The sequence below is a fragment of the Argentina anserina genome, chromosome 3 (assembly GCF_933775445.1).
Source record: "Argentina anserina chromosome 3, drPotAnse1.1, whole genome shotgun sequence".
NCBI lineage: Eukaryota > Viridiplantae > Streptophyta > Magnoliopsida > Rosales > Rosaceae > Argentina > Argentina anserina.
The window spans coordinates 22909338-22936957 of NC_065874.1; the positions used below are offsets into that span (position 1 = coordinate 22909338).

Sequence of the window (27620 nt, forward strand, 5' to 3'; positions counted from 1 at the left end):
TTAGAAAAGAAGAAATTGTTGAATTAGTGGCTGTTGGGACACTTAAGACAGGTTCAGGGGTTAATCAGTCTTCCACTTTACAACGAGCAGGGGCTACTCGTTGGGGTTCATACTTCGCTTATTTCAAGTCTAATCAAGTTGTTTGGAGCTACACGGATAACTAGTAGAGATTTAGTTATAAGTGGACCAAATAAAGTACAAGATGAAACACGTGGTGTTTATAAGGCATTGAAACGCTTTGATTTTGTGATTTGCTTGTATTTGATGTATGATGTCATGATGATTACTAATTTTCTTTGTCAATCATTGCAAAAGAAATCTATAGACATCTTGAATGCTCACCGCTTTCTTTCACTCAAAAAGTCAAAACTTCAAGATATGAGAGATAATAGTTGGGATGCTTTGATTATGAAGGTCATATCATTTTGTTGTGAGTATGATATTCTTATTCTAGATATGTATGCTCCTTACAAGAAAGGCATAAGGGCTTGTGAACAAGATATCACAATTGATCAATTTTATCGGGTCAATGTATTATATGCTGTGATTGACTTTTAGTTGGCAGAGTTGAATAGTAGATTTCCTGATGATTCTGTGGAGCTTCTTGTTCTTAGTGCTACATTTGATACACATGATAACTTTCAATCATTTAGAAGAATAGATGTTCACAATCTTGCTTTGAGATTCTATCATGCTGATTTTACTTCATATGAGTTGCTTGCTTTAGATATAGAGTGCGGGTATTTTCTAGCAGATATTCAGATGGATTCAAGATTTGCCAACATAACATCTATATCTGATTTGTGTCGGCGGTTAGTTGAGTCAAGAAAATGAACATTCTTTCCTATGATTTATATATTGATTTGTCTTATTTTGACTATGTCAGTTTCTACAACAACAACGGAGAGAGCATTTTCATCTATGAACATCATAAAAAAACAAACTTCGAAACATAATGGAAGATGAATTTCTTGATGATTTAATGGTTCTCTACATTGAAAAAGAACTTACCCATAGCATTGATAATGATCATGTGATTACAGAGTTTGAATTGAGCAGGTCTCGTAGGGTACGTTTTAGGTAGCTTATTATTGCGTATAACGCTTTGATGCTTGTAATTTTCAATTCACGAGGTTTGGTTTTATGTCCCCCTCAGTCTATATTTTGATTGAAAGTAATAAAGGTGTGAGGATGAGGCTCTCACTCGGTTCCAAACCTAAAAAAAAAAACAATTTGGTGTCCTCATATAAATTAGCCTAGACAACTTTAAATTCCTGGATCCGCCACTGCTTGCACCCGAGAGATCGGCTTCTTTCATACATGTGTAGCTGAAATCCATTTGTGACTGATCTAGTCAGGAGAAACAAAGACCAGAAATATTTGCACCTTTGAACCTTGATCCCCACTTGAACTTAATTCCTTTAAACTTGTCAGACCGAATGTAGTCCATACTCCATAATATCCTGACGAGTCAAATCAAGCTTCAACTGTCCATTTTGCTTTTTCTTATAGATGAGTACATAAAGAAGATGAACACGCAGTTCATTGATCAGACCATGAAAACTAAAGCGGTATTAATCAAGCTATACAAACACATTTAACCATTGACATATATGACCATCTGTAGAACCTTGATATTCTGCTCTCTAATACGATCACAACCTCAATGGGATAGGTAACTGTATGTAGTTGAAACAAGAGGTAGGGACCAATAGCTCATGTATATATAGTGATTCAAATAGTGCCTTGCCCATCAAAGAGTCCTAATTGAATCTTAGATAGTTTTCTTATTGAACATGAGTATCATATTACAAATCTAGTTAAATTCTTAGTGAAAATCTATATTATATGATTACTAGATATTGCTGAATATATATTCCTAATTCAACTCCAACTGCTTAGATATTATTTGATCAATTACTTAATCCTCAAGTCATGTAATTTGTGTATAAGTCCAAATAAATCTTTCAATCTTCCACTGGATAGTATATTGATTACAATTGAGTAATTAAACAAGATAAAGTCTAAGTAAAAACTTAAAGCATGCATGAGCTGAATTCTAAGTATAAATCCAAAACAAACAACTTAGTCATTGTGCAATTATAAATGCAAAACCTAAAATCAGTACAGAAACACCAGTAATTGTTGATTAAAGACTACTGCACAAACTCCCACAAAACACAAGAGTTCCAGATATGATCTAAAGTAGAGCTAATGACACTTCACATATAATTTTTTGTAATGTCAAAAATACTTTACGTCCTCCAAATGGTTTTAACAAAAACTCCAAAATCACAAGTATCAGTAGCACCAGTGGATATGAACATACTTATTAACTGCAAAGGCTACATGTACATAACAAAAGATAGTACACAAGTATCCACCTGAATTCATAACAACTTGATAGAATAAAATTGAAAATAAAATTCTGTAATTTCGAAAATTTAATATAAGGGTCTAGAAAAACAAAATAATAGAATTCCTCAATTTATAAAATCAAATGAAGTCTGCATCACTATATTAAAACAAATAAGTCTGCAATACAGGAATAAATACCAAACATATAGAAAACTCTCTTAGCTAAATTTTGAATGCTCCCACTAGACTCCAGAATCTAATGTTTCTTAAACTCCAAGATTTGAACAATGCTTCTTGAAAACTCCAACTACTAATGGCTTGGTAAAAGGATCTACAAGTTGGTTTTCTGTGCCAATATTTAATAATGCAAGCTCATTCTTCTTAACAACCTTCCTCAAGTTCTAATACTTATGATCAATGTGTTTAGAGTTAGTTGATCTTTTACTGTTCTTGCAAAAGAACACAACAATTTCATTGTCACAGTACATAGTTAATTTCTTAGAGATCAAGGCACCCAAAATTCCAGTTTCTGTGAGAAAATTCTTGATCCATAAGCCTTCACAAACTCCTTCATAGACTACCACAACTTCAACTTGCATAGTAGAAGTGGTGACAATGGTATGTTTCATGGTTTTCCATGCAACTGCTCCTCCAGCCATCATAAAGACATAACCACAAGTAGAATATTTTGAATTTGGAAAATTCCCAACAAAGTCAGAATCAGTATCACCTACTAGAACTAAGTTTTTCACTCTCTTGTAAACAAGCATGTGGTATTTAGTTCTTTGAAGATATCTCAGAACTTTCTTACATGTATTCAAGTGCTGAATATATAGATTACTCTGAAATCTAGATAGCATATCAACTGCAAATGCTAAGTTTGGTCTTATGCATACTTGAGCATACATAAGACTACCAACTAATCTAGCATAAGGTTTTGAATCCATCTGAGCCGTTTGAGCTGCAGACACATAGGGACTTCACCTCCACTGCAAGTTTCAATTCCAAAACGTTTTAGAATTTTTGTAATGTAGCTAGATTGAGATAATCCCAATAAACCACGTTTTATGTCCCTGTTATTCTCAATGCCTAAGACAAATGATGCTTCCCCAAATCTTTCATGTCAAATTTCTCTGATAGAAAAATTTTACTGTCTTTGAGCAACTTGAGATTTAAACTAGCTAGAAGAATGTCATCTACATATAGTATGAGAAAAATAAAATTATTTCCCACTGTCTTAAGATAAATGCATTCATCTACAATGTTCTCTGTAAATCTTAAAGTAAATATAACTTAATTGAATTTTCTATACCACTACGTAGAAGCTTGTTTTAAACCATATATTGACTTTTTGAGTTTACAAACCATTCTCTCCTTCCCTAAAACAAGAAATCCTTTAGGCTATTTCATATAAATATTTTCCACAAGATCTCCATTTAGAAAAGTTGTCTTAACATCCATCTAATGTAGCTCCATATCAAAATGAGGTACTAAAGCCATGATGATTCTAAAAGAATCTTTTGTTGACACAAGAGAAAATGTTTTAGTAAAATCAATGCCTTCTTTTTGAGTGAATCCCTTAGCAACTAGCCTAGCCTTACACATCTCTATTTTTCTCTTAGCATCTCTCTTTGTTTTATAAACCCACTTACAGCCTATAGCCCTCTAATTTTTATTTTCCTCAACTAAATCCCAGACATGATTTGATTTCATGGACTATATTTCTGCATACATGGCCTCAAGCCATTTTTCATAATCCTCACATTTTTAGCTTCCCTAAAAGAGACTGAATTAGTGTATTCTAGAGGTGCATCATCAATTTCTTGACAATACACTATGTATCCATTGTTAGTTCCAAACTTTGGAACTTTTTTTCTTGTAGATCTTCTAAGTTCAAGGACTAGTTCAAGTTCTTCTTCATGCTCTAGTGGTTCTGCATTATTTTATAGATTTCCATTGTTATCTGCAGGTTGATCAATTTTCCATATTTCTACAAAACTTTCATTGAATGGGTCTGTCTGTGTTTCAACATTTGTTTCTTCCCCCAAAATCACAGTTTCATCTAAACTTTGATTTTTTTTGTAGTTAAATCAGTGATTATGGTGAAACTGTCTAATTGTTTAGGTTAAGTGAAACTCTAGAATTTTCATTAATCTCTCCTACAAGTTCAGTAGATAAACCTACAGAGTCTGCATTGAATTGAATCTCTCCTAAAAATTTAACTTGATGAGTCTCAAAAATTATGGGAGAATGTTTACTTGAGTAGAGTTTATAACTCTTGAACTTTTCCCAATAACCTATAAAATGACAACTAACAGATCTGGATTCAAGTTTATCTAAATTGGGATTGTAGAGTCTAGCTTTTGCATTACAACCCCAAACATGAAAATGATGCATGTAAATTGTGTTTTATCCACTGATTTACTTGGAGCTCTATTGCAAATATAATTTGCAATTCTTAACAGGGGCGGATGCAGTCAGAGGGCTCTATGGGCTTGAGCCAATACGAAATTTGAGGGGAAAAAACACCAAGTATATATATGCTATCCAAAAACAAATTACATATGTATTAAAAATAACCCCAACTCCCCGCACCCGCAAGAGTGAAGAGTATTGATCCAAAAAACGCTGTTTTCTTCATGCATTTTCCGTCAGGAACTGCACACTAAAAGCCGAGAGCTTTCGTTTTCTGCTAGAGAGTTGCACATCAAAGTCGTAAGAGCTCCAGATCTACCATGTAAAAGATTGAATCCCTTGGTTTTGATCTTTTCCTGTTGATTGAATCCCTTTGTTTTGACCCAATGTCTTCTTTGTCTAGATTTGCTCTCAAAGATTTCAAGTTAAATACTTGTGAAGCCTACTGTAGGCTGAGCTCTTCTTTATCTTCAAGGAGGCTCCAAAGCCATATTGGTATGTTTAGTTTATGCGCTCTTCGTTTCTGGGTTTGTGGTTGGTATCTTTTTTGGCAATTGGGTTTTGAATTCCTGAATCCGCCACTGGTTCTTAAGGCTTTTCCCCAAAGTTTTAATGGTAAACTAGATGTACACATCAGAAGACCATGCCTAAAACAGTTCTATTCTTTGTCTCTGCCACTCCATTTTGCTGGGGATTGTGAGGTGTGGTATACTGAGCTTTAATACCATGTTCTTGTAAAAACATAGCAAATGGTCCTTTGTGCTGACCAGTCTCAGTAAACTTGCCATAAAATTCTCCTCCCCTATGTGATCTCACAGTCTTTATCTTCATACCAAGTTGAAGTTCAACTTTAGCTTTGTAATTCTTAAAAGCTTCAATAGACTGTGATTTTTCAGATAACAACTTAATGTGACAAAAACGTAAAAAATCATCTGTAAATGTAATGAAATAGACGTTTCCACATATAGTTTTAATCTGAAATGGTCACAAATATCTATATGAATTAATTCTAAAAGATTTTTAGCTCTGTAAGCACATTTTCTAGTTTAAATTAGTCATTTTACCCTGACAGCATTCCACACATTCATGCAAATCAGAAAAATCAAGTTCACACAACATCTTTTTTTCTTTAACTAAGGTCTTTAATCTTTCTTTGGAAATATGACCGAGTCTTCTATGCCATAAATAAGCAAATTTTTATTGAACATAGTTCTTTTCACACCAGAAACATTGTTGTTATTAGATGCATTTGAATTAATAGAAGTATATTCAATTGCATAAATAGTTTGAGAATAAAGACTATATTGTATCTGTAAATATCCATTCAAACGCAAAGCTGAACCAACAACCAATGAATGTTTAATAAATTGAATTCCACTTTTATTATATAGAAAAGAATATCCAAACTTAATCAATAAATCTCAAGAAACTAAATTCCTCTTCATTGTGGGTACATAAAAGACATTGTCTAAAATAAGAAAATTTCCTGAACATAAAACTAGATTAATGCATCCTATGGTCTTGATAGTGGTCTTCATGTCATTCCCAACTCGAATGTGACTTTCATCACTCCTTGGCTTCTTTCTGTTTGTTAAACCCTGCAAAGAATTAACTATGTGTAAGGGAGAGCTTGAATCAAGCCAAAAGGTGTTTGGCTTGGTGTTAATTAGATCAACTTCTAGAAAGAGATCATAATTTTTTAGTTTTAGCTAAGTTAAGGTTTTTACCCTTCTTCAGTATCCAAGCCTTGAAGCCACTGCAGTCTTTCTTCTTATGCCTTGTCTTCTTACAAGAATAACATTTAAATTTAAAGACTCCATCGCTTGAACCTCCTGTAGACTTCGCCGAGTTTGGTTTAAAGTTAGCTTTGTTGGCTCCTAATTTCTTCTTCCACTTGTTCTTTCCTACTACAATTACTGTTGCATCTGTAGCCTTTATCACACCATAGGTTGGATCATCGGCCTTAATTCGAGTTTCTTCTTCAGTTGCCACAGCTAGAAGCTCATTAAACCCCCACTTATCCTTTTGAGAAAAATAACTCGACTTAAGCTGACTAAATGTTGGGGAGAGAGACTGCAGCACTGTATTAACTATAAACTCATAGGGAAGGATTAAATCTAACCCCTTCAGTTTATTGACAATGTTCTCCATTCCGAGAACATGATCCATGACTCCTCCAACTCCATTGTACTTGAGGCTGTTGAACTCCAATGACAAAGCATGAGATTCAGACTTGTCAGTTTTCTTATATTTCTCATCTATATATTGCAGCAGATCATAGGCATAATCCATTTCAGGTATAGTTCCAGCTATGGTTTCAGACATGGTGGCTTTAATTATGTTTCTGCAAATGTTGTTTTTCCTATGTTATGGGTTTGGTACTCCCACTGAGCAGCATAGGCAGTCATTTAGGTTATTGTTGTAGAAAAAATACAAGTCAATGTGTCTCCTCTAGTTTTTGTAATTAGCACCAGTCAAATATTTAATTTGGTTAAGAGTAACCACTTGGACACCTAGAGAGCAAACAAAAGAGATTTTCTATTAGTATTATTGTTCCTGTGATTTTTTTTTTGTTTTATTAAAAGTTTTGTTGAGTATCTTTCTGTGTTTTAAAGGTTTATATCAAGTAAACTAGCATTCCACAAAGAAAACAAACCACACCAAACAATGTCAAAACAAAATCAATCACTGTAATATCCCAAAAATGCATACATGCGTACCTACAATTGAATAGTAGTAGATTGAGCACAAAACTGAATCTTCTAAATCTACTAACCACAATCTTTAAACCCAAGTTTTATAAGAGAAGTAGTCATCACCTAGAGGCAGAAGAAAAACTTATAATATAACATAATATGAGTTTGACAACCATAAGCTGTCCTGGTTTTTAAGCAATTCATAATATAACTTTTATGGAAGACAAAACATGCAAATTTTAAAATTCCAGTAACACAAGTTTTAAAGTCTTTGTCTTTTGATTGTCTACAAGCATGAAATGATTTTGCTAAGACAATATATCGGTTCACACAATCAAAAAACCAAGACTTTTAGGAATTTCTGCATAATTTTATCCCAAATCAAGTTTACTGTATCTTGACAAAATTGAATTCCTTTTCTTGCAAATTTCATTGTTGGAATATCTTTAAAGATCATGGGAGAAAAAACAATTACAACTAGCATACAAAATTCCCAGTTCCACATGCAATAGCTCAAGATTTACAAAAAAACCAATTTTCACAAATGTTTCTACACTTTAGCTGAGCTTATGCTCCTGCGTTGTATAAAGAGTTAGCAGAAGCAAGCATGATTCTAAAACGCAGCAGTAATCAATTAATGAGACCAAATTAAGAACAAACAGTAAGCAAACAATCTTAAGGTTTCATCCAGCGCTATCACATGTCAACCACAACTCTCTTAGGTGCTAGGTGGGATCGCATTAGAATTTTTTAAAAGTTCCTAAACTGACCTGAGTTGCGAGCGGGGTCGCTTGAATCCCATCGATTTCATAAAATAAATCGCGCGTCTTCCTCCTGCCTTCAACCAAACCCATAAAATAGTGGTTATGAACAATGACGAACTTCAACCATTTGAATGGGTTTTCTAGATCGGGCCAGGGCGGGTAACACGGCTCACATGCCCAGTAATTTTTTGATCTTTTATAATTCGAGTTGACCCGATTTTGTTCTTAAGGTTTTTAGTTTTTTTTAGTTTTTATAACTTTAATCGTTGATTATTTTCTGAAACCGATTTGCATACATGATTCAATTAACGGAGCTCTTGATGCCAATTGAAAACTATAACTGTATTAATCAAGTTATGCAAACACATTTAACCAACTAGAACTTAAACAAAAATCAGAAACATACCTGCATCATTGACAGAGATGGCCATCTGTAGAACCTTGATCTTCTGCTCTCTAATACGATCACAACCTAAATGGGATAGGTAGTTATATGCAGTTGTAACGAGAGGCAGGGACCAATAACTCATGTATATATAGTGATTCAATTAGTGCATTACCCATCAAGGAGTCCTAATTGAATCCTAGATAGTTTCCTTATTGAACATGAGTATCATATCATAAATCTAGTTTGATTCTTAATGAATATATGAATTATATGATTACTAGATATCGGTGAATATACATTCCTAATTCAACTCAAATTGCTTTGATATTATTTGATCCCTCAAGTCATGTAAGTTGTGTAAGTCCAAATAAATCTTTCAGACCAAGCAATTGTACCATCCCTTAACCAGTTTAGTATGTGCCGGAAATGCTGACCATCCCAATCAATGAAACTCATCCCTTCTGGCCATCCTGACTCAAAGCATAACGACCACTAAACATTGCAGCGAGCATAGAGTTTGGCTCTCGTTGAGTCAGGGTGTCAACAGTAGTGCATAATATAGAGAAATTGATATTAGGGAAGAGGACTCAAGTTCCTTTGCCATTGCTGCAAGCCTGCAAAGACTACTTTACAATTGATTAGTGAAATTGATTTGATAATGCACCAAAGAGTTAATTATACGAAAAAACATGCACATATATAAAAATGTAACTATATATTTACCTGCTAGCTTGAAGCACAGCAGTTTGAGAAGTGAAAGATGTATTTTCACTCTCTTCGTTAGATTGGTGAGAAACTTATTGCACAGTAAGCAGAAAGTAAATTGATACAGGAAGCGATCTAGTAATTGAGAATTGATGTTATGTACATAGGGAATCTGATAGGTTGAGTGAAAAACGAGCAGTCAAGCAACTCGATAGTCATCATACATGCATATATGATATGATTGCATGCATTCCAGTTTTATCTTATAAAAAAAAAAAACTTCAATTACTCATCAATTCAGTCGTTCAAAATGTTTCAGATCACTATAAGATTACCTATCTGAAAATTGATTTATAACATCTATTTAAGACTATGCATGTTCCAAACTGAACGATTCTTTAATTTCTTGTTTAACATTTAAGTTTGAATATGTAAATATTTGTGACTATGCATTTCCCACTTGTTTGTTGTTTTTTTTTTGCTTTCTTGGTCTCTTCTTATTATCTCCTTTCAATATTCCGCAAATTCTATAATAGAATGCTTTATAGTATGGAGTGTGAACAGTGATGAACAGTAGTTGTGTACAATAAACGTAAAAAGGTAAAGATTTAGATAGTAATTTTTTTATTATTCTAATTATATGAACCTAGTTTTATTTTCCTATGAACTATCCTCCAACATGCCAATAATTTTTATCTAATTGACTTTCTTGTCTAAACGGTTACTCTCTTTTTAGCGGAATCACTATTGTCCTAGAATGTAGTAAAACTGAGTTCTAATTAAGCATAATAAACACATATGAAATATACAAATTTGACTATATGTGCATATGCAAGGATAGAAAATTTCATGTAAAACTAAATATTTTTGTGATGGATTTTAGGGCACCGGATATAATTTATTTATTCAACATAAATACAAAACTCAGAGCCTACTCATGATTAATATAAATACAAACTTACTTGAAGAAAAATGCATTCCACACACACCAGATTTATACAGTAGAGGGATACTTCGCTCAGTAATAAGCACACTCACACCCAAGCTATACTATATACTCTTATTCTTAGAACACTTAGCAGAATGACACTCTTTTCTTTCTGTGACTATGCCACAATCTTCTGATCCTTGCTCTCGTCCAACCTCCCTGCCTTCCCAAGGAAGCTCACTCTCCTTGTATAGAGCTCAGACTCTAAGCATCGAACAAAACTCGCTTTCGAAAATGGACGACAAAGAAACATATAAATGTTGACTAATCTGACTAACATTGAACTTGGTAAAATGCGGCAAACTAGTTCACAAAAGTAGAAAGAGACGTTTTTTGTTTGGATGCGTCGGCAACTCTTATTTTTCCATCATGTTCGTGACATTCTAATATTCTTCATCTACATAATCATAATCTGCCAAAGAATCTTGGCCCTCATGGTCGCTTTCTTGCTCTGTGTCCTGAATAATTCTCACATAGTGATATGAAGAAATGTAATTTTTGCGTCCGTCCAACAATTCCCATTCCGGAGGGATAGAAATGAATTTCAATCTCAGGATGCATCCATCTGGATGAATGTTCTTTATTGCATGAATTATGATTTCTGGAAAACCTTCCAAGTCTTCGTTTGACTTAGTCCAAAGATTGTGCACAAATCTATTCTCAATGAGCCATAACTTCTGCTCTGAGGGTATTCGGCTTGAACATCTACAAGATATCTCCCATAATATTGGCCAGAAACTATTACTAAGGTTGAAGGAAGCATTTTACCGTCCCCAATTTTGTAGCGAAATTCCCACCAAGCTAATTTCTATAGGATTGAAATAGGAATTCGTGCGCTTTCAGGACCCTCCAAATACTTTATCATTGCCCCGCTTTCCTTCGAATTTTATTTTTCCTTTCCTTTTTCTTTTGCATGGACTCCATACAATTCTTTTGTCAGGGCATTGAGGCTTCTCAACCGATGTTCTTCGTCTTTCTCATAGAAAGTTTGTAGGACATTATCCATAACGATCTTATGCTTGAAAGTCAATAGCTTCTCTGTTTTGAATAATGGTTCTTTAAATATCTTTAAAGGATAAACATGAACATTTTTCTTTCCAGTGACCTCGACCATTTTTCTCCTAAAATGGGCTATTTTGCTTTTTGGCAAAGCAGCAGCCTTCAAAGGACTTGGTAAGCCTTTATCGTCTGCCATTTTAGACGGGCTAGCCAGTCTTTTACCCTGAGACCAATCAGTTGAGGTTGTATCCTTGGGACACAACAAATACTCTTTATCGAGTTTTTCTTCTTCATCAGAACCTTCATATCTCTCTAATACTTTTAATCCCAACCCCCTGGTTGAATCCTGTCTTGAGTTGTAGCCTTAGTCGATGCAGCTGCTTCATAAGACACAATGAATTGGTAGCCTAGTCCGTCATGTAGAGGTCCAACAGTCTTGTCTGCGTTTTTGCATCCAAAGACTCTATGGTTCCAATTTCCTGCTCCTAGGATTTCGCCTTTCATCTTCATCTCTCTCTTCTGTTCTAAATGTCACCATTTCTCTCGTAAGGGCGTCAGGTAAGAAGTTCTTGTTTCCTGCAATCATTTCCATATCATATTCATACTGGGATAAAAATATTTGCCACCTCAGTACTCTCCCTCTATCTGTTGCATCTGTTAATTTGTAGTTTTTAAAAAATTTACTCTTTTGTTGTCAGTTCTAACTACAAATTTGTTTCCTAGGAATGCTTCAGTGTCTTTGATGCTCTTGATCAGAACTAACACCTCTTTATCCCCAATTGAATAGTTTAATTCTGCCGCATTAAATTTTCTTGATAGAAACTTGCAAATATTTTCCTAATTGGTATATGGGGACATGGCTAGAACTACTCTTGCCCACTAATAATCATTTATATCTGTAAAGGGAGACTTTTGGTTGACTCCTTCAAAAAATTCAGGAAAAATGGTAATCCTAACAATATCATTTCGTGGATGAAAGCCATGTCCATTATGTGCATCAAAAATATGGTTCGAAGAGATTATGACTCTAGCTTTTAGCCAGTGGAGAAAATCATAGTCACATGCTACAATCATCCTTTACCAGATGCATGTGATTTCTTCTCTGCTATCATGAAAAATGAAATAGATGGAACTCCAGAAACCACTGTATGGATAAAAAAAAAGTGGAGAAAGAGAAAGGATACATGATTCATTATCCTTTTTCCTATGACTCAGATCTAGATTGTTCCAATTTTTTTATTGACTCACAAGTCTCCGCTTGCGCATAAAAACTCTTAAGTTCTTCAAACTTGAGTATCTTCATAGGTCTCTTTCTATCCTCTTCCTCGAATGATTCTTCAAGAAATACAGATTATGAAAAAGGAAGCTCTTCGGGGACCCTGGTCCCCGAAGAGCTTCCTTCTTCATAACTAGCAAATGAATGTATATGGAACTATAGGCATATCTTTCCTCCCATGCTTCATAGATTGATGCTTTAGTATTGTCAATTTGATTGACTAGAGGAGTTAGATTCCACTCTCGTGGAAATGTCACCTCATTCCATTTTGTAACATGCTTCTGCTCGGTATGATTTTTTGGATTGGTGAGGATAGATATAGTGATTCTTGGATTGTTAAGGAATTTAGTATTTGGTGCTACATTCGAGCTCAAAAGCTTATAATATATTCGGTAATCTATGGCAAGCTTCATCATTAATTTTTCCATAGAAATTCCATCTGTCTTGATTCTCAATCTGAGATAGTGTTCTGCAACTTTGAGGTGAGTGGTGAAGTTCGAAAAAAATATTGAAGTATGCAACCTGATTGCATAAGGAGGCTTCTACCGTCCCTAACAGACTTTTCTTGAAGTCTATTATCCTGTCATCTTGCAGGACGCATAGGACAGAGCAATTTTATTCCTACTTGTACTGCTCCAATGTGCATGTATGAATAGCCCTTTCAAACTGCTTCACTTACTTACTTCTGAGTTATTAGTTTGATATCTGTTTCTTCACCTATTGTAGGAACAGTTAGTTCAAGAATCTTGAACTTGTGAGAATCCAAAAGGAAAGAACCTCTCTTATAGATCTCGTTGAGTCTGATTTTAGGAACTGTGGCCTCCCGTACACTTGATTTTATCTCATTCTACTCAAATTCTTGAGCATTGATGAGTTGTACATTACTTGTGCTCGTTTTCCTGAGTACTCTACTTAACATCTTCATGTTTCTTCTCTCATTAGAATTGGAGGATTTCCATGTAAGAAGCTTAGGTTCACTAAACTTAAGCGTACTTTCTTCTCTTGGGTAGGAAGGTAAAATCACCTTGCTAGCTACATTTTGAGCTAGTTGTTCTTCATCGATTTTCTCTGTTCCAGCTTCAACCTTCATTTTTTCTACACTCTTTTTTTATAGATGGAAGAGTTTAAGGTTCAACTCCTTGAATTGATCTTCCAGCTCCATACCTATTTCTTCGACGACTTTCATATTTTCTCTAGTCTCATAGATTCTACGTTGGACTCTATAAATAATATCCCAATAATTTATGGTTTTCTAGGAATGTTATCTCTATATTTCACTATTTTTTATATTTTTCTTTTTCTTCTTGGAGATCTTTCAAAGAAATTTTTGCAAAAGGTAAAAGTTCAAGCCTGTATTCTATTAAGTTGGTAATAATTATAAAGAAATAACTGTTTAACTTTGAGTACATGATGAATTTATATATCTGTAATACGTTAAATAAAGAAATTCAAAAATCAAGGCCCACCATGCTCAGTCAAAATTTTCGGAATTTTAACTAAATAGTACTTAAGGTAAAAATGCATATATGACAAATGTCTACTATTCACGCTCTATTGTATGGAGCGCTCCACTGTAGACGAATCCTTTCCACCGTCATCTTTTTGTTGAGTGTATTTTTTCTTATTGAAGTGCTGTAGGGCTAAAATCTAATTTTTTATTTTATTTTTGCTTTCTTGGTCTCTTCCTAGTTCCTACTTTCTACCATCATTATAAATTATGGCTCTTAAATGTTGATCAACTATTATGAGATTTAAAAAAAAATTGTTATAAGAATAAGTTGTTGATTGATTGAAGAGAACACTCGTGACTCGTCACCAAGTATTAGTTTTTATATTTACAGTTCTTCTATTAGGAGACTGCTGAACAAAACAGGTGGCGTCCTCCAAAGAGAGAGAGAGAACTATATGAACAGTGATAATTACGACAGTGACAACTGTACCATTATAGAGAGAAACATACATGGTTGATTGAATTCGAAAAACATTTTGATAAATAAGTCATTTTTTAGAAATTAAAACGCAAAAGAGAGATCGATGTTATAATTAATGGAGATATATAGAGCAAGTTTAAAAGGTACAACTAGAATTTCCCTTTCTGAGAAAAAAATGTAAACCATATTACTCGAGAAAGTGCTCAAATTAAAAGTCATTTTTACATTCAAGCATTTGCATTTGACCACATGCATATGTATCGCATCACTTTCACAGTCAAATATAGTTGCCTAGGTGCTCTTGTGGGTTTGATATGATATGTGTTTCTCTATATGTGATGGAGATATGAAATGTGGCCTAAAAGTAAGTCAAATAATGAACTTCACTCTATAATTTTAAACTCAACATTCGCTCTATATAAAAACTGATATATTGTGTTAGTGCAAATGAAGACATAAAATTCTTGTCATACATTGTGTTGCACCAGGTGATCTTAGATCACTATTTGATGTCGTAGGGCAATACAATTCATGATGTATGTAGCCAAGGTTCTAAAAAAATTTCCGGCTAAGTCCGATTAGTCCCCGCCTAGGCCCTATTCCTAGTCCCCAAAACTAGGCGGAAAGTTCAAAGTTGGCCAACTAGTCTGCCTAATCGGCACTTAAGCGACTTGAGTTTGAATTTTTTCAAGCATACGCTTGGAAAAATCAAAATCACAATGCTTTTTAATTTCTAGAATCTTATTGTACCATTGTTGTGGAATGTTTTATCTACATTTTAAGTATTTTCACTATAATACCAATTATATTCATATTTTATATAAATATATGCAGTCCTAGTTAAAAATAAAAAACCGCATAGTCTCTGCCTAGTCCTCCGACTACTTTTTTAGGCGCTAGTCCCTAGCTTTCCGTCCAACTAGTGCATAGCGTTTTTTAGAACCTTGTATGTAGTCTTTTGAGACTGGTTTAATACAAACTATTTTCTCGAAAAAAAAACATAAAATTCCATATACAAGTCCAAACCTTCATTTTCATCACAGACGCTTTCACACCTGCACTCCCTATACATATAGTAATGGATGCATCCAGCCATTTAAATACCATTGTCACAACTCCGAATTTCGAATGATAAAAATTCAAATTCGTAGCCATGAAAACTCAGAAACAATCTCAAATATACTGAAATCATCTTATCATAACAGTGTATCGAAACTGAGTCCACATCATAACTCAGTCAACTCGAATAATACACAACCAATGGAAATGTAAAATTCACTCAATCCTCACCACTAACAGTAGAAAGAAATCTTCGACGTCTTCAGAGGAGTCTGTCAATTCCGCTAATCCACACATGCAGAACTATCCCTTACACCATCGAATAGGTGCACTGGGATTGTAAACACACACCTGGTAAGCTTTGCAGCTCGTATGAGTAAAACAACAATACAACTTGTGTATAAATATAAAATAAATATACTGAAAACATATATTTATAAATTTACTCATGAGTCATTGGACGGCCCATCTGGTTGTCCAATAATATCTGAAAATATAAGTGTTCATGAGAAATAGGGCAACCCCTCTGTTTACCCAAATACATTTATAATACTGGTACTCATGAGTGCTGGTACACCTCTGTTACCCCTAATGAAGTACGCCGTCAGACATTAGGCAACGTCTCGCTACCCAATATCCAAACGAAAAATACTTAAAACATTTAATTATAAATGTACTCATGAGTCATTGGACGGTCCATCTGGTTGTCCAATAATATCTGAAAATATAAGTGCTCTTGAGAAATCAGGCAACCCATCTGTTTACCCGATTACATTTATAATACGGGTACTCATGAGACCCAAGTACTCATCTGTTACCCCTCATGCAGTACACCACCGGGCATTGGACAACCCATCTATCACCCAAAAATCGCAAAAATATGGGTACTCATAAGCTGGTAACCCATCTGTTACCCCTCATGCAGTACACCGGCAGACAAACTAGAGCTCTAACTATATCGTAACTTTCGCCCGGCCAAAGGCTAGGTTCCGACATGCCAACACGTCCGAAGACATAACACGTCCGAAGACTGGTCCGAAGACAAAACACGTCCGAAGACTGGTCCGAAGACATAAACACGTCTGAAGACAAAAACTCGTCCGAATATATCAATCACGTCCGAAGACAAAACTTGTCCGAAGAAATCAATCACGTCCGAAGACATAAATGACGTCCGAAGACAAAACTCGTCCGAAGACATCAATCACGTCCGAAACAAAACTCGTCCGAAGACATCAATCACGTCCGAAACAAAACTCGTCCGAAGACATAAATCACGTCCGAAGACATCAAACACGTCCGAAGAAAAAACTCGTCCGAAGACAATCAAGTTTTAACAAAACTCAATGTTAAAACCACGTACAATAATTATCATGTTATATTGTACAATTCAAATCACATGTTCGATATATAAATCTCATCAAAATGAACATATTCACCACGAAATCATAACAGTATATAATATAGCAAACTATATATATGTACATATTTACCATTTATACAAATATATATATATTCCACTATATCATATACATGTCATATTTCATTCTTTAAGATTCTGCATAATCTTGAATCTCCGCAAGAGTAGATTCGTAAATGTGAGATTTTACTCACCTTCTTTCCTACGTGCAAGTTCCACGACACAGAAAGTAATTTCCTCACTCGTTTCGTCAGTCACCTAATAGCATGATAAATGCTTAGAAAATGATACGTAAAATATCAGGTGACGATTTCAGTACAGCTAAATGATGTTCATAAAACATTGTTCACTAACACTGTTCATGTTTACTAATCACTGTTCCAATGAACTGTTTTTTTACTAAAACACTGTTCACAGTTACCGTTTTACCAAAAAACTATTCACAGTTGCCGTTTTACCCCAACACTGTTCACGTTTACTGTTACATAACCATGTTTATAAAACATTATTCCCAGTACTATTCATGCGGCATCACTGTTCACCGACCGCCACCAATGATCACTAAATTTCACCACCACAATCTAAATGACATTCATAACAACTTCCTAGTTCACCACAAAGTCTAATTCCGAGCCTAAACACTTCAATTTAACAAGAACCGAAAAGCCCCAATTTAAAAACCTAGAATTTCTTTTTTTCGATTCTCCTAGCACACAACGGTTGGGGTTAAATATTTTGGAGGGTTTGTAGTATGGAAGGACACCTTCAAAATGAAACAAGAATCGTACCGATTGGTTGCTAGAGGAAGGAGATCCGACGAGTTGAAGTTCGGCGAAATATGCTTTTTCAAGAGAACTTCCGGGCTTCACCGCTCCTAAACGGCGGCGAGATGGCGGGTGGCGCTCACCAATCGACAAGGGATGCAGCAACCTTTCAAACGTGACCGGTGCTCCGCTCTATGGTGGCCGGACGGCGGAGATCTGGCGGCCCAAAGTCGGCTGCTCGGGAGAGAAATTTCTGGATTTTTTTCGGGTGAACAGTACCCGTGAACAGTACCTATCCGAATTTCTGATTTTTCTCCTTTTTTTCTCTTTAATTCTCCCATTTATACTATTTTTCAAAATTGTCCAAATATCTTTTGATTCGTAACTTCTTCATACGAACTCTGATTTAAGCGTGCCACGTGTCCACTAATTCATATCGACGAGCTCTAAGACTTTCATGTAAGAAGTTTCCTAAGAAACACAATGAGTCAAAAGTCAACTCTTAGACTCGTCAAATTGAACGTTTCCGAACAATTAATATTTCGAACCCTTTCGTTTTCATTATCGGCTAATAAAATTGGAAAATGATCAACTTAATAATATCCGTTAACTCATTAGAAATTAGATATGAATTTTTCGGGTTATTACAACCATAGATGCACCTTGGCTCATTCATGGCATGGCCGATCCACAAAACAGCCCCAGTTTAATTATTAACACTTGATTTCTTGGTCTTCTAAAAATATTTAGATTTTAGAATCATTGCTCTACCCAGCCTAACTTCAGTTAAATATAAACACTTGATTTCTTTGTCTTCTAAAAATATTTGGAATCATTGCTCTACCCAGCCTGTTCTCTTGCATAAACAAGCATGCCTCGATTACCAAAGACGACTAGACGGACTAATACTTCTCTATAAAAAGGGTGAGCTATAACCTTTCACAGACACAACTGTACTACTTACTTCTCAATACAAACTAGTTCCAAAAAAATGGGAGCCTTGGGGCAGCCGAGGCCTCACTGGATCATTTCAGTGTTTTATGGTTTGTGCTACTTAGCTAGTACTACTGTTCTTGCTAATAGTCCTTACACTTATTCTTCACCGCCACCTCCTCACAATGCTACCAAGTACCCTCCTCCAAAGTCACCACCACCCAAATATCCCAAGCACCCTCCTCACCATTACAAGTCATCGCCACCGCTGCCACCGCCGAAGCATGTGAAGCCTCCTCCATATCACTACAAGTCACCACCACCCCCATCACCTTCACCACCACCCCCTTATGTGTACGAGTCTCCCCCGTCCCCATCAACATCACCCCAACCTCCATATGTCTACAAATCTCCCCCACCCCCATCACCTTCACCGCCACCTCCATATGTCTACAAGTCTCCACCACCACCATCACCCTCCCCTCCTCCTCATAATCACTACAAATCTCCTCCCCCATACTACCACATAGATGGGGGAGGGATCGACTACGGTGACTAGGACGGCTAAGCCTACGTACGACTACTACTGTTACATAAACAACTGGAATAAATTAGTTGGAGTACGTTATAATTTTTTTCTTCAAAATCCGCTTTGTACAAACTAAGGGATAGTTCAGCCCGGATTAAATTTAATCCTAGCTCCCGTCCCTTGGAGTAACTTCTTCGTTTTTGAATGTTGGTGTAGAATATTTCTTCCTGCATCGTACGTGTAGAACGACCTTTCGTGTAATATAATTATGCAAAAGTTTAGTATTTGCAGACTATGGTAATCAAGGTTAGAGAGTGTAGATTGAAATATATCAATGACTGAATCCTGAACCTTCAAGTATAAATTATCTTTCTCTAAGTCTAATTTTGGTTCAATGAGTAGTACTACTGTACTACATATTCTTTTTTTCACAACGTATTCAAGTATTTTATATTTATGTTTCGTAAATAGATCTCTGCATTTCTTTCCTGTGCCGGTAGTTCCAGGTTAGTTAGATGCTTCTTTTCTGTAGGTGCACAATATGGTTGTCTCTGAATTTCAACTCTGTTCTACTGTGATTCTGGAACTTTATGATTATTTTCCCGTGATGGCAGAATGTATGCAAAATATGGGCTGCTATTATATAAAGAATAGAGAGATTGGACAAAGAAAACCAAATATGTAACAATGAGCTTTAAAGATTGAAGGGATCATGAATTGTAGGGATGTTTTGACCTTCTATGATTGGACTAATTTTCGAACAGTACAAGAACGTCTTTCCATCAAATTTAAAATTCTGAACTCCAACAGTCATTTGTATACTTGTATGGTTACACTAATTTTCCCAACAATACAGTAATTTGAATTTGAAATTGTATCCATACAGGGACTAAACACAGCTGAGGCATCGGCCTCAGAATTTTTAGGCCCCAACTCACTGCGCTCTTTAGTCGTACACTCGTACTCAATCCATTTATACACAGATGGTGCGTGTGTGGCGAGATGCAGACACCCAGTTATTCACTTTCATTCAATCCAGTTGGCCAAGGCTGGTTCCTCGTTTGAAATTTGGTTCTTGCACAACGTTGATTTATTATCTTCAACTTGTTATATGACGTATTTGGCAACCGTGGTTGTTAAAATCCATATGCAATAAACTTGCAAAGATACAAAGAAAGAAAACAAATACATATTTACAAAAAAAAAAAAACAAACGGGAACTGGAGATGATGGATACAAATTTCAGTGGAGAACGAAACGCCTGACCCTCCGTCAAAAATGCAATATGACACTACAAATACATGCAAATACAACAGGAGTAAACTGTATAGATTTAATGCATATACATGACCACTTGTCAGGCAATGGAAGCTTTCTTCATGCCAGATTTTCAAAGCTGGATAACAAAATTACATCACTTTATTTCCGTCGGTTCTGCTGCCCCTTGCCTTCTTGGGCTCAACATCTGAAACAGGATGATAAAGCATCATCAATCTCCAACTAATGACAGAATCAGTATAAACGAAGAATCTTCAGGGCGAGGTATGAGCACGATTAACAAATACAATAGAATATTAGTGTAACAAAGCTTACCTGCCGTATCCAAGAATTCATGACAAAAAAAATGTGATGATAGATTCAACCGATGAACTGTGGTCATGTCATGTATTCTTCTGCCTTCCAACCTAGCCACATAAGCCCAGAGGGTTTGTTATCTTTAGCATATGATCAGCATGCATAGAAAATATTCTATATGCAACCCAAACTTCACAAGTTATAAAGGAACATCAGACTTGTGGAAACCCTTACTTTGGAGACGACAGATCATTATTTCTGAGAAAATTTCCAACGGGGGTGCATGACACCCGTGACAGGCATTCCACTCTCCAACATCCCCTTCATCCATTTGACCCGGTTTACAAGTTCCTCTAAGTCCAAAATTGCAGCTTCTAATGTATCAGAGGTCATTGAATTTAGTATGATGCCATCATCAGTCTTTATCCTCTTCAAAGATCTATCATTATCATCTATGTCTATCCTAGTTGCATCTCCCCCCTTATTATTAAATGCATCCTTAAAATGAGAACTTGAACCACTATCTGAGCAACTTTTCCCAAATCGGCTATCTTCTATGTCAGATGCCATATTTGTTTCTGCAGTGGCTGTATCTTTTGCTGTTAAAGATTGATGCGCAACAGCCTGGATATCTCTTTCTCCATCACCCACAGTTTGGGTCAACAAGCTTGGACAGTCTCCTGAAACAACATTCTCCCATATCAATCACATTGTCATGCTACTTCCATCGAAATATAAAACTTAAATATTGCATCAGCATTCAAGCATGTAAGAGAAGGACTCAGATCACAAAATAATTCTCATGTGTATTACATCAAGCCACACCAGAAGGCATTTGCAGTGGCCGTCAATCATTTACAACGCGAGTCCCACATACGAGAAAAGGTCACATGTGAAAGCACCAAATGATATACAGCAAGTTTAACTGCTAAATCAGATGCCACATCCTTACATGGGGTTCACCTTGTATTGGACAGAAGAATGACAAAACACAACAGATACAATGTCAAGGAAAGTGGAAGAGTAAGTGGCAAGAAGTTAGGGTAAAAAATGATTTCATACATTATACAAGTAAAACTATATAACACGGGTAACATACATCTACAAATAAGGAAGTGGCAAGATGTTAGGGTCATATAGAACCTCATCAGATAGACTTATAAACTACACCGTGCTTGTTCTAATATGCTCCTCTTTTTTTTCCTTCTGAGCAAGGAGTTGGCAAAGTATTCACACCTTTCAGCTTTTATAACCAAAAGCCCCAGGCGTGGCCGACTCTGAAACCACTTGTGCGGAGACAGTCAGCCGCAACCATACTAGTAAAATCATATAACACCAGGGAACAAGCATCTTCTACAAATCACCAGAGGCCCAGGATGCACCAACCACAATTTCCACTACAGCAGAATTCATCCATTAGTGTCCTCTTTTTCTTTGTAGTGGGTGTGCGTATATCTTATTTAGTTGCTCCGATATGTCAAAAGAAAAATGGAATATATATGTTGTTCTACAAAGTTAGTTTCACTACTTACAATTGTGAAAGTTTAGTTCTCTAATTATCATTATGATGTTAGTCACATCAAATAATTATTTCAACATGATACACACCTAGCTATACTCGGGCAACTTCTGCACACGCACACAGTCACATATGCGCATATACATATTTGTTATATAAGCAATTGCAAGTAAAAGGATATCTCACCTCGATTATCAGGCTTAATTACTCGAATGCAAGGATCCCCATTTTCCCTCTCCTGCAACCAGAAGCGCATTACAAATTATTAAAATGCAGGTGGAATAATGACAGTTTCTCTTCATCAACTGAGTTCAGAGCATGAAACCTACATAGCAGAAGATAACATGTTCGCTAATAGGCAAGAATTCTTATCAAAACCAAAAACAAAGCAGATATACATTTAATTGTTTCCATATTTTCAGTTCAGGGTTCGGCTTCAACATAATGAATGAATAAAACTTCAAAAAGATCTTTGTAACTTCATAGTAATGTTAACTTGTGGCTCTAGTAAGTTTTCATATCCTGATGTGCCACATCATCATGATGAGACTGTGATGTAAGCTTGCAAGTATTTGACAATCCAAGTATATGAAAAGGATTATTTATAAAATGAGTTTAAAGGATTATTCATAGACTGAGTTCAAGGATTGTTAAAAACACAATCAATACAAACTACAGGGAGAGAGCTCGTCTCAATTTAACTCTGATATTTGATGTATTTCTCCTTAAAACAATATCCAACACAGAAATTAGACAGATAGATGAGTTATGGGTCATAGGTACCTTGGGTGTAGGTACCGTCCAACCATTTTCTAGAGACCAATCCAGGGATGAGCGCAGGTCCTTGTAAGAAGCCTCGTATCTCTCTCCTTCAACTCCTTCACCAACCGGAGGAAGTGGCAATTCAACCTGGAAAAACAAACAAACGACATGAATCAACTTGGTATATTTAATTAAAGCTTATATCGAGAAGAAATAGAATCATAGACACAACAATAGAGTAAATAGATGCATATATAAACAAAAAAACTTTCAGAGTATATTAACAATGGAATAAACCAGAGCATTAAACTGAATTCAAAAACAGGAACAGTAGAATGATAACAAATGACCTAACCTAAAAAGTATGTTGGCATTTTACTTTATGCAAATATAATCTGTCAAATTATTCATTTACTCAGAAAATTGCAGAAAAATCTTTTTTAACAACAGAAAAATACATCCTAAATGGACAGGGTGTCCACAAGAAAGACAAAACAGAAACTCAAAGAAAAACCAACAGAACCAAACCCAAAATCACCCAGAGGCATAAAACAAATTTTAAACAGTGCTGCTCCCCAATTTCTCAAAATACAGAGAAGCTATGATCTTTAAAAGCCTCAGAACGCCCAAAGAGCCGAGCCAAATCTTGAAATGTCCCAGAGCTCCTCCACCCTTCACACATTAAAACTCTCCTATTTCTTTCCATCCAAAGCACCCAAACATTCAACTGAGACAGCCCCATAACACTTTGACTTTATTTTCTTATCTTTACCAACACCAGATCTGTGTAATTAAGCCGAAATCCGTGCTGGGGACTCCCATGTCACCCCAGCCTCTATCCAAAACTTCTAACCAGGACAGGAGGCTACCTCATAAAAAATTAATTATCGCTAATGTGCCACCGGCGAACTTATAACCTTGACTTTTGAAGGAAATTAGCCCAGAGTAAGTTGGCTAAAGAGAATTTGGACAGACTCCCTGACTGAGGACCTCTCTTAATCCTCGATGTGGATGAGATATGTGAATCACATAAAGACACAAGATTAACAAAGCATGTACCTCGCAGCAGATAGTGTGAACTAGTAAGCTGAAAGACCTAGTGAGTGAAAATGTGAAATGCCAAGGATTGGTCAATAATTTTTGGAATGCTAGATAGAACAGGACTCAAGAGGAAGGGAATTAATACCTACTCCAAATGAACCGTCACATAATATGGTATATATGCAAGCTAAAGCAGCACTCAACATAGTCGGTGGATATGAGGGGAATAAAACAACTACCTTCACTTTTTTATCCCCTAATACTTCTGCTACTTTTCCAGACCAATAACACCCATCCTTCCACCAATCAACTAAATCTCCCACTTTCCAGGCATCATTGACAAGAACTACAGCTTCTGATATGGTACTGACATCTGGCCTTTTACTTTCATGATGGATAGGAGGAAAGGAAGGACGCATCATCAATGTCTTCGCCTTTCTGGTCCTCTTACCATCAGCAGGGTTGTTTTGATATATTTTCTCCCAACTTATTTCTGCAGACAAGAACAATATATGAATCTGAAATTACTAAAAACAATATATTAAAAAATAACACAGAATATATTTGCCACCCACGGTACTGATTACATGATAACCATATATAAAAATATAAAAATTATACATACATGAAGCAAGACATAAGCAGAACTAACTAGCAGTATGACTCGGTCTTAGTTATATATTTCATGACAGGAGACCGCATAGTCATACTACAGACCACATACTGTAACATTAAGTAAAACTAACTTGTGGTGTCACTCAGTTTTAGTTATATCTTTCATGACAGGAGACCATAAAGTCTGTAGTCATATTTCAGTACAGTCCAATCTTAATGAGCATAATATCACATGTGCAATAAATACACGCACACACACACACACACACACACACACACACATATATGCACTGCTGCATATGACTTTTTTGCAACATACAAAGAACATAAAAGAGAAATATCAAGCTGTTCAAGCAACAAGCTAAGATCACGAAGGGCACAACAGAGTGAGCTTCAGCTCTACAAGAGATGGCGCTTACTTTCATCTGGAAAGTCATAATATTGCAAAGCACACGACTGCTGACCATTTCTCCAGCCAATATCTGTTATCTGAATAACAATAGAAACATTGTTACAGCTCATCAGATTACTGTTTAGACTAATAACAAGTAAAAACACAGCCAGACTAAAAAAGGATATTATGAAATTATCTCTTATCTTTTGCATCAGCCACTCCCAAAGATCTAACCAACCAAATAAGGTTCAACAATAAAATATAGCACAGCCCTCCACCTTCCCAAAATCAGTATTCATACTTAGCAAAGAGCACTTAATTCCATTGATTTCCAGGTCAAAGATCATGCAAAAAACTGTCAATGATCAAGTCTCTAAGTGGGCCACATTTTAATCAACGTCAATAATGGCAGAGATGGTATCATCTGCAAACTTGAAGATGGGTAATCAGAGTTCAAAGTTTTCCCTACCAATAATTGCATAAGCCTTAGACGTCCACACCGTGAAAGAAATGAAAGGTAATGGGCGATTACCATGTCTCATTCCCTAGCGGGTTAAAATATACTGTCCATCTTCTGTTTATTATGAAAGAAAAGTTTGAGATTGGGCAGCAACCAATCCATTTCCTCCATCAATTCCAACGTTCCTTTATGTTTCAGAACATAATCCAAGAAGTTCCACTCAAGGTGGTCATAGGCTTTCTGAAAATTGATTTTGAAAACTAGACCCTATTTTTATCTTTCTTGTCTCATCTACCACCTCGTTCGCCAATCAAAACTGCATCCATAGTCTGCCTTTCCCTTACTAAATCTTTCTCTCACAACCTCCAAAATCTCTCTTCTAGCGCACTTTATCTCTTTACAGAGCTGCGGAGACAAGTCATCCTGGCCTAGGATTTTGTCGTAATTGCAATCAAATACTGCTATCAAGAAACCTGAAAATTTCTTCTTTGATCATCAAGTCATCTGTTACTATCAACGGACTTCCTTCATCTTCTACTGTTTAACTATTTACTGGTAGAACCTTGCATTGTTATCTCCAACTTCGACTCCAATTCAGATCTTGCCTACGTAAAAATTTCTTCTACCTGCTCTCTCTTTCTACCCTTAGCTCCACTTAATCCTCCCTTCCAACTCTTCCTTATCCAGCTCCTTTCTTTTTGCACCACTTCATGATGTTTTCATTAAAAGAAGGTTGCTCCAACCACAGGTTTCTTAAGTGAAAAACTCCAGGCCCCACATGATATTGTTTGTGTCCAAAAAGACTCTGGTAAAAAGCTAACTACCCAGTAAACATACTCCCATTTGGAAAAAAGATACAATCCCCTGGGGTCGACACGGACACTCTAATATTGAGTACCGCTCCAAATTTAGGTTACAGGCCAATAATTTAAACAAGATAACAATCGAAGATGCAAACACATCCTCTGCCTTCAACACAGATTCAATGATTCGTAATGGTAACTTCACATTTCTTCACCATTTAGTACAGGATATCCTAATTATAATTTTCTAAAATCAACCTAACTCTAGTTTCTAGTTATATGTGTTGACAACAGCATGAGGAAGTGAAAAAACAAGAAGTCAAAATATTGAAAATTGTTCATACAAGATGTGAAAATTTGACAAGCATAAATGCACTGAAATAAAACAGACAATCAATCAATCAAATATTGCTGGTGATCATGGCTGTGACAGATACCTTACAGCGGAACCATGCGCCACGATAGCCCTTCAGAAACGATCTCAATTCCACATCCTCTCCAACTTTAAACGGCAAGTTATGCCGGGCCATTGGTGATCAGTCAAAACCAACCTTAGAGCTGCGCCACAGACATGTTCAGGTCAAAAATGCAAATACATAGCAAAATTCAGAAACAAAATCATCCAAGCCCAAAACGGCCAACAATTTACATCCTGTTTGGTCGCGGCAATTAGCTAGAAGCACTTTTTGCAGAAGTAATTGAAACCCTAATCCAAGAAGCACATATGAACACCGAGAAAATTGAAAAGAAAAGAGGAAAGACCTAGATGAATAGTAATCAGAGCATCACGGTTGAGCTATTAAAAAACAAGGGACAGAGTTTAGTGGGTGGAAAGTTGATACCTAAAGAGGAGTCGCAGCAAGGGTTGGTCTGTCTTGGTCGTCTCTTCGAACTCAAAACTCTTCCGAACAAATATGGGGCGGTGCTCTGAGAGACCTCACGCACTTGAGGTTTTGGCTCTTGTTTCCTTTTATGTACTTTCTGGAAATAATATAAGAAGGAAGATTTGTCAAAACGGTACGGTCCCTGACGTTTTGTACCTTATAAATTTTGGTACTCTATGTTTTTATTTTGATATTAAAGATAAACAGTAAATTTTTATCATAGTAAACTTCATATCTATCATATTAGATCTTTTGGTATAAACTACACTTTCTTATAAAGAACTACAATAAGGCAGATTAAGAGAAAAATAACTCATAAAAAATAGTAATAATGTCCTTAGA

The 27620-nt window shown here is 35.9% G+C and overlaps 3 protein-coding genes across 3 annotated transcripts; 1 reads left to right on the top strand and 2 right to left on the bottom strand.

Annotated features, from left to right (window-relative positions):
- Window positions 1-2759: 2759 nt before the first annotated feature.
- Window positions 2760-3305, bottom strand: LOC126787273 (secreted RxLR effector protein 161-like). Its single transcript, XM_050513184.1, has one exon. The coding sequence runs from the start codon at window positions 3303-3305 to the stop codon at window positions 2760-2762; it is 546 nt and encodes a 181-aa protein (XP_050369141.1).
- A 15449-nt stretch (window positions 3306-18754) lies between these two features.
- Window positions 18755-19255, top strand: LOC126787274 (extensin-2-like). The gene has a single exon (XM_050513185.1). It carries the CDS (start codon window positions 18755-18757, stop codon window positions 19253-19255), a length of 501 nt encoding a protein of 166 aa, XP_050369142.1.
- A 1238-nt stretch (window positions 19256-20493) lies between these two features.
- LOC126788277 (uncharacterized) lies at window positions 20494-27379 on the bottom strand. The gene is made up of 9 exons (XM_050514250.1): window positions 27237-27379; window positions 26832-26952; window positions 25157-25226; window positions 24362-24615; window positions 23103-23228; window positions 22506-22557; window positions 21035-21480; window positions 20819-20910; window positions 20494-20690 (listed from the first exon to the last, which is right to left on the bottom strand). Exons 2-7 carry the CDS (start codon window positions 26922-26924, stop codon window positions 21053-21055), a joined length of 1023 nt encoding a protein of 340 aa, XP_050370207.1. The 5' UTR covers window positions 26925-26952; window positions 27237-27379; the 3' UTR covers window positions 20494-20690; window positions 20819-20910; window positions 21035-21052.
- Between the last annotated feature and the right edge of the window lie 241 nt (window positions 27380-27620).

Coding starts and splice junctions, on each gene's coding strand:
- LOC126787273 (XM_050513184.1), bottom strand. CDS start 3,305: ATGGATTCAAAACCTTATGCTAGATTAGTTGGTAGTCTTATGTATGCT.
- LOC126787274 (XM_050513185.1), top strand. CDS start 18,755: ATGGGAGCCTTGGGGCAGCCGAGGCCTCACTGGATCATTTCAGTGTTT.
- LOC126788277 (XM_050514250.1), bottom strand. CDS start 26,924: ATGGCCCGGCATAACTTGCCGTTTAAAGTTGGAGAGGATGTGGAATTG. Junction 25,227..26,831: donor GCGCATGGTTCCGCTGTAAG/GTATCTGTCACA, acceptor ATTGTTATTCAG/ATAACAGATATTGGCTGGAG. Junction 24,616..25,156: donor TTATGACTTTCCAGATGAAA/GTAAGCGCCATC, acceptor TCTTGTCTGCAG/AAATAAGTTGGGAGAAAATA.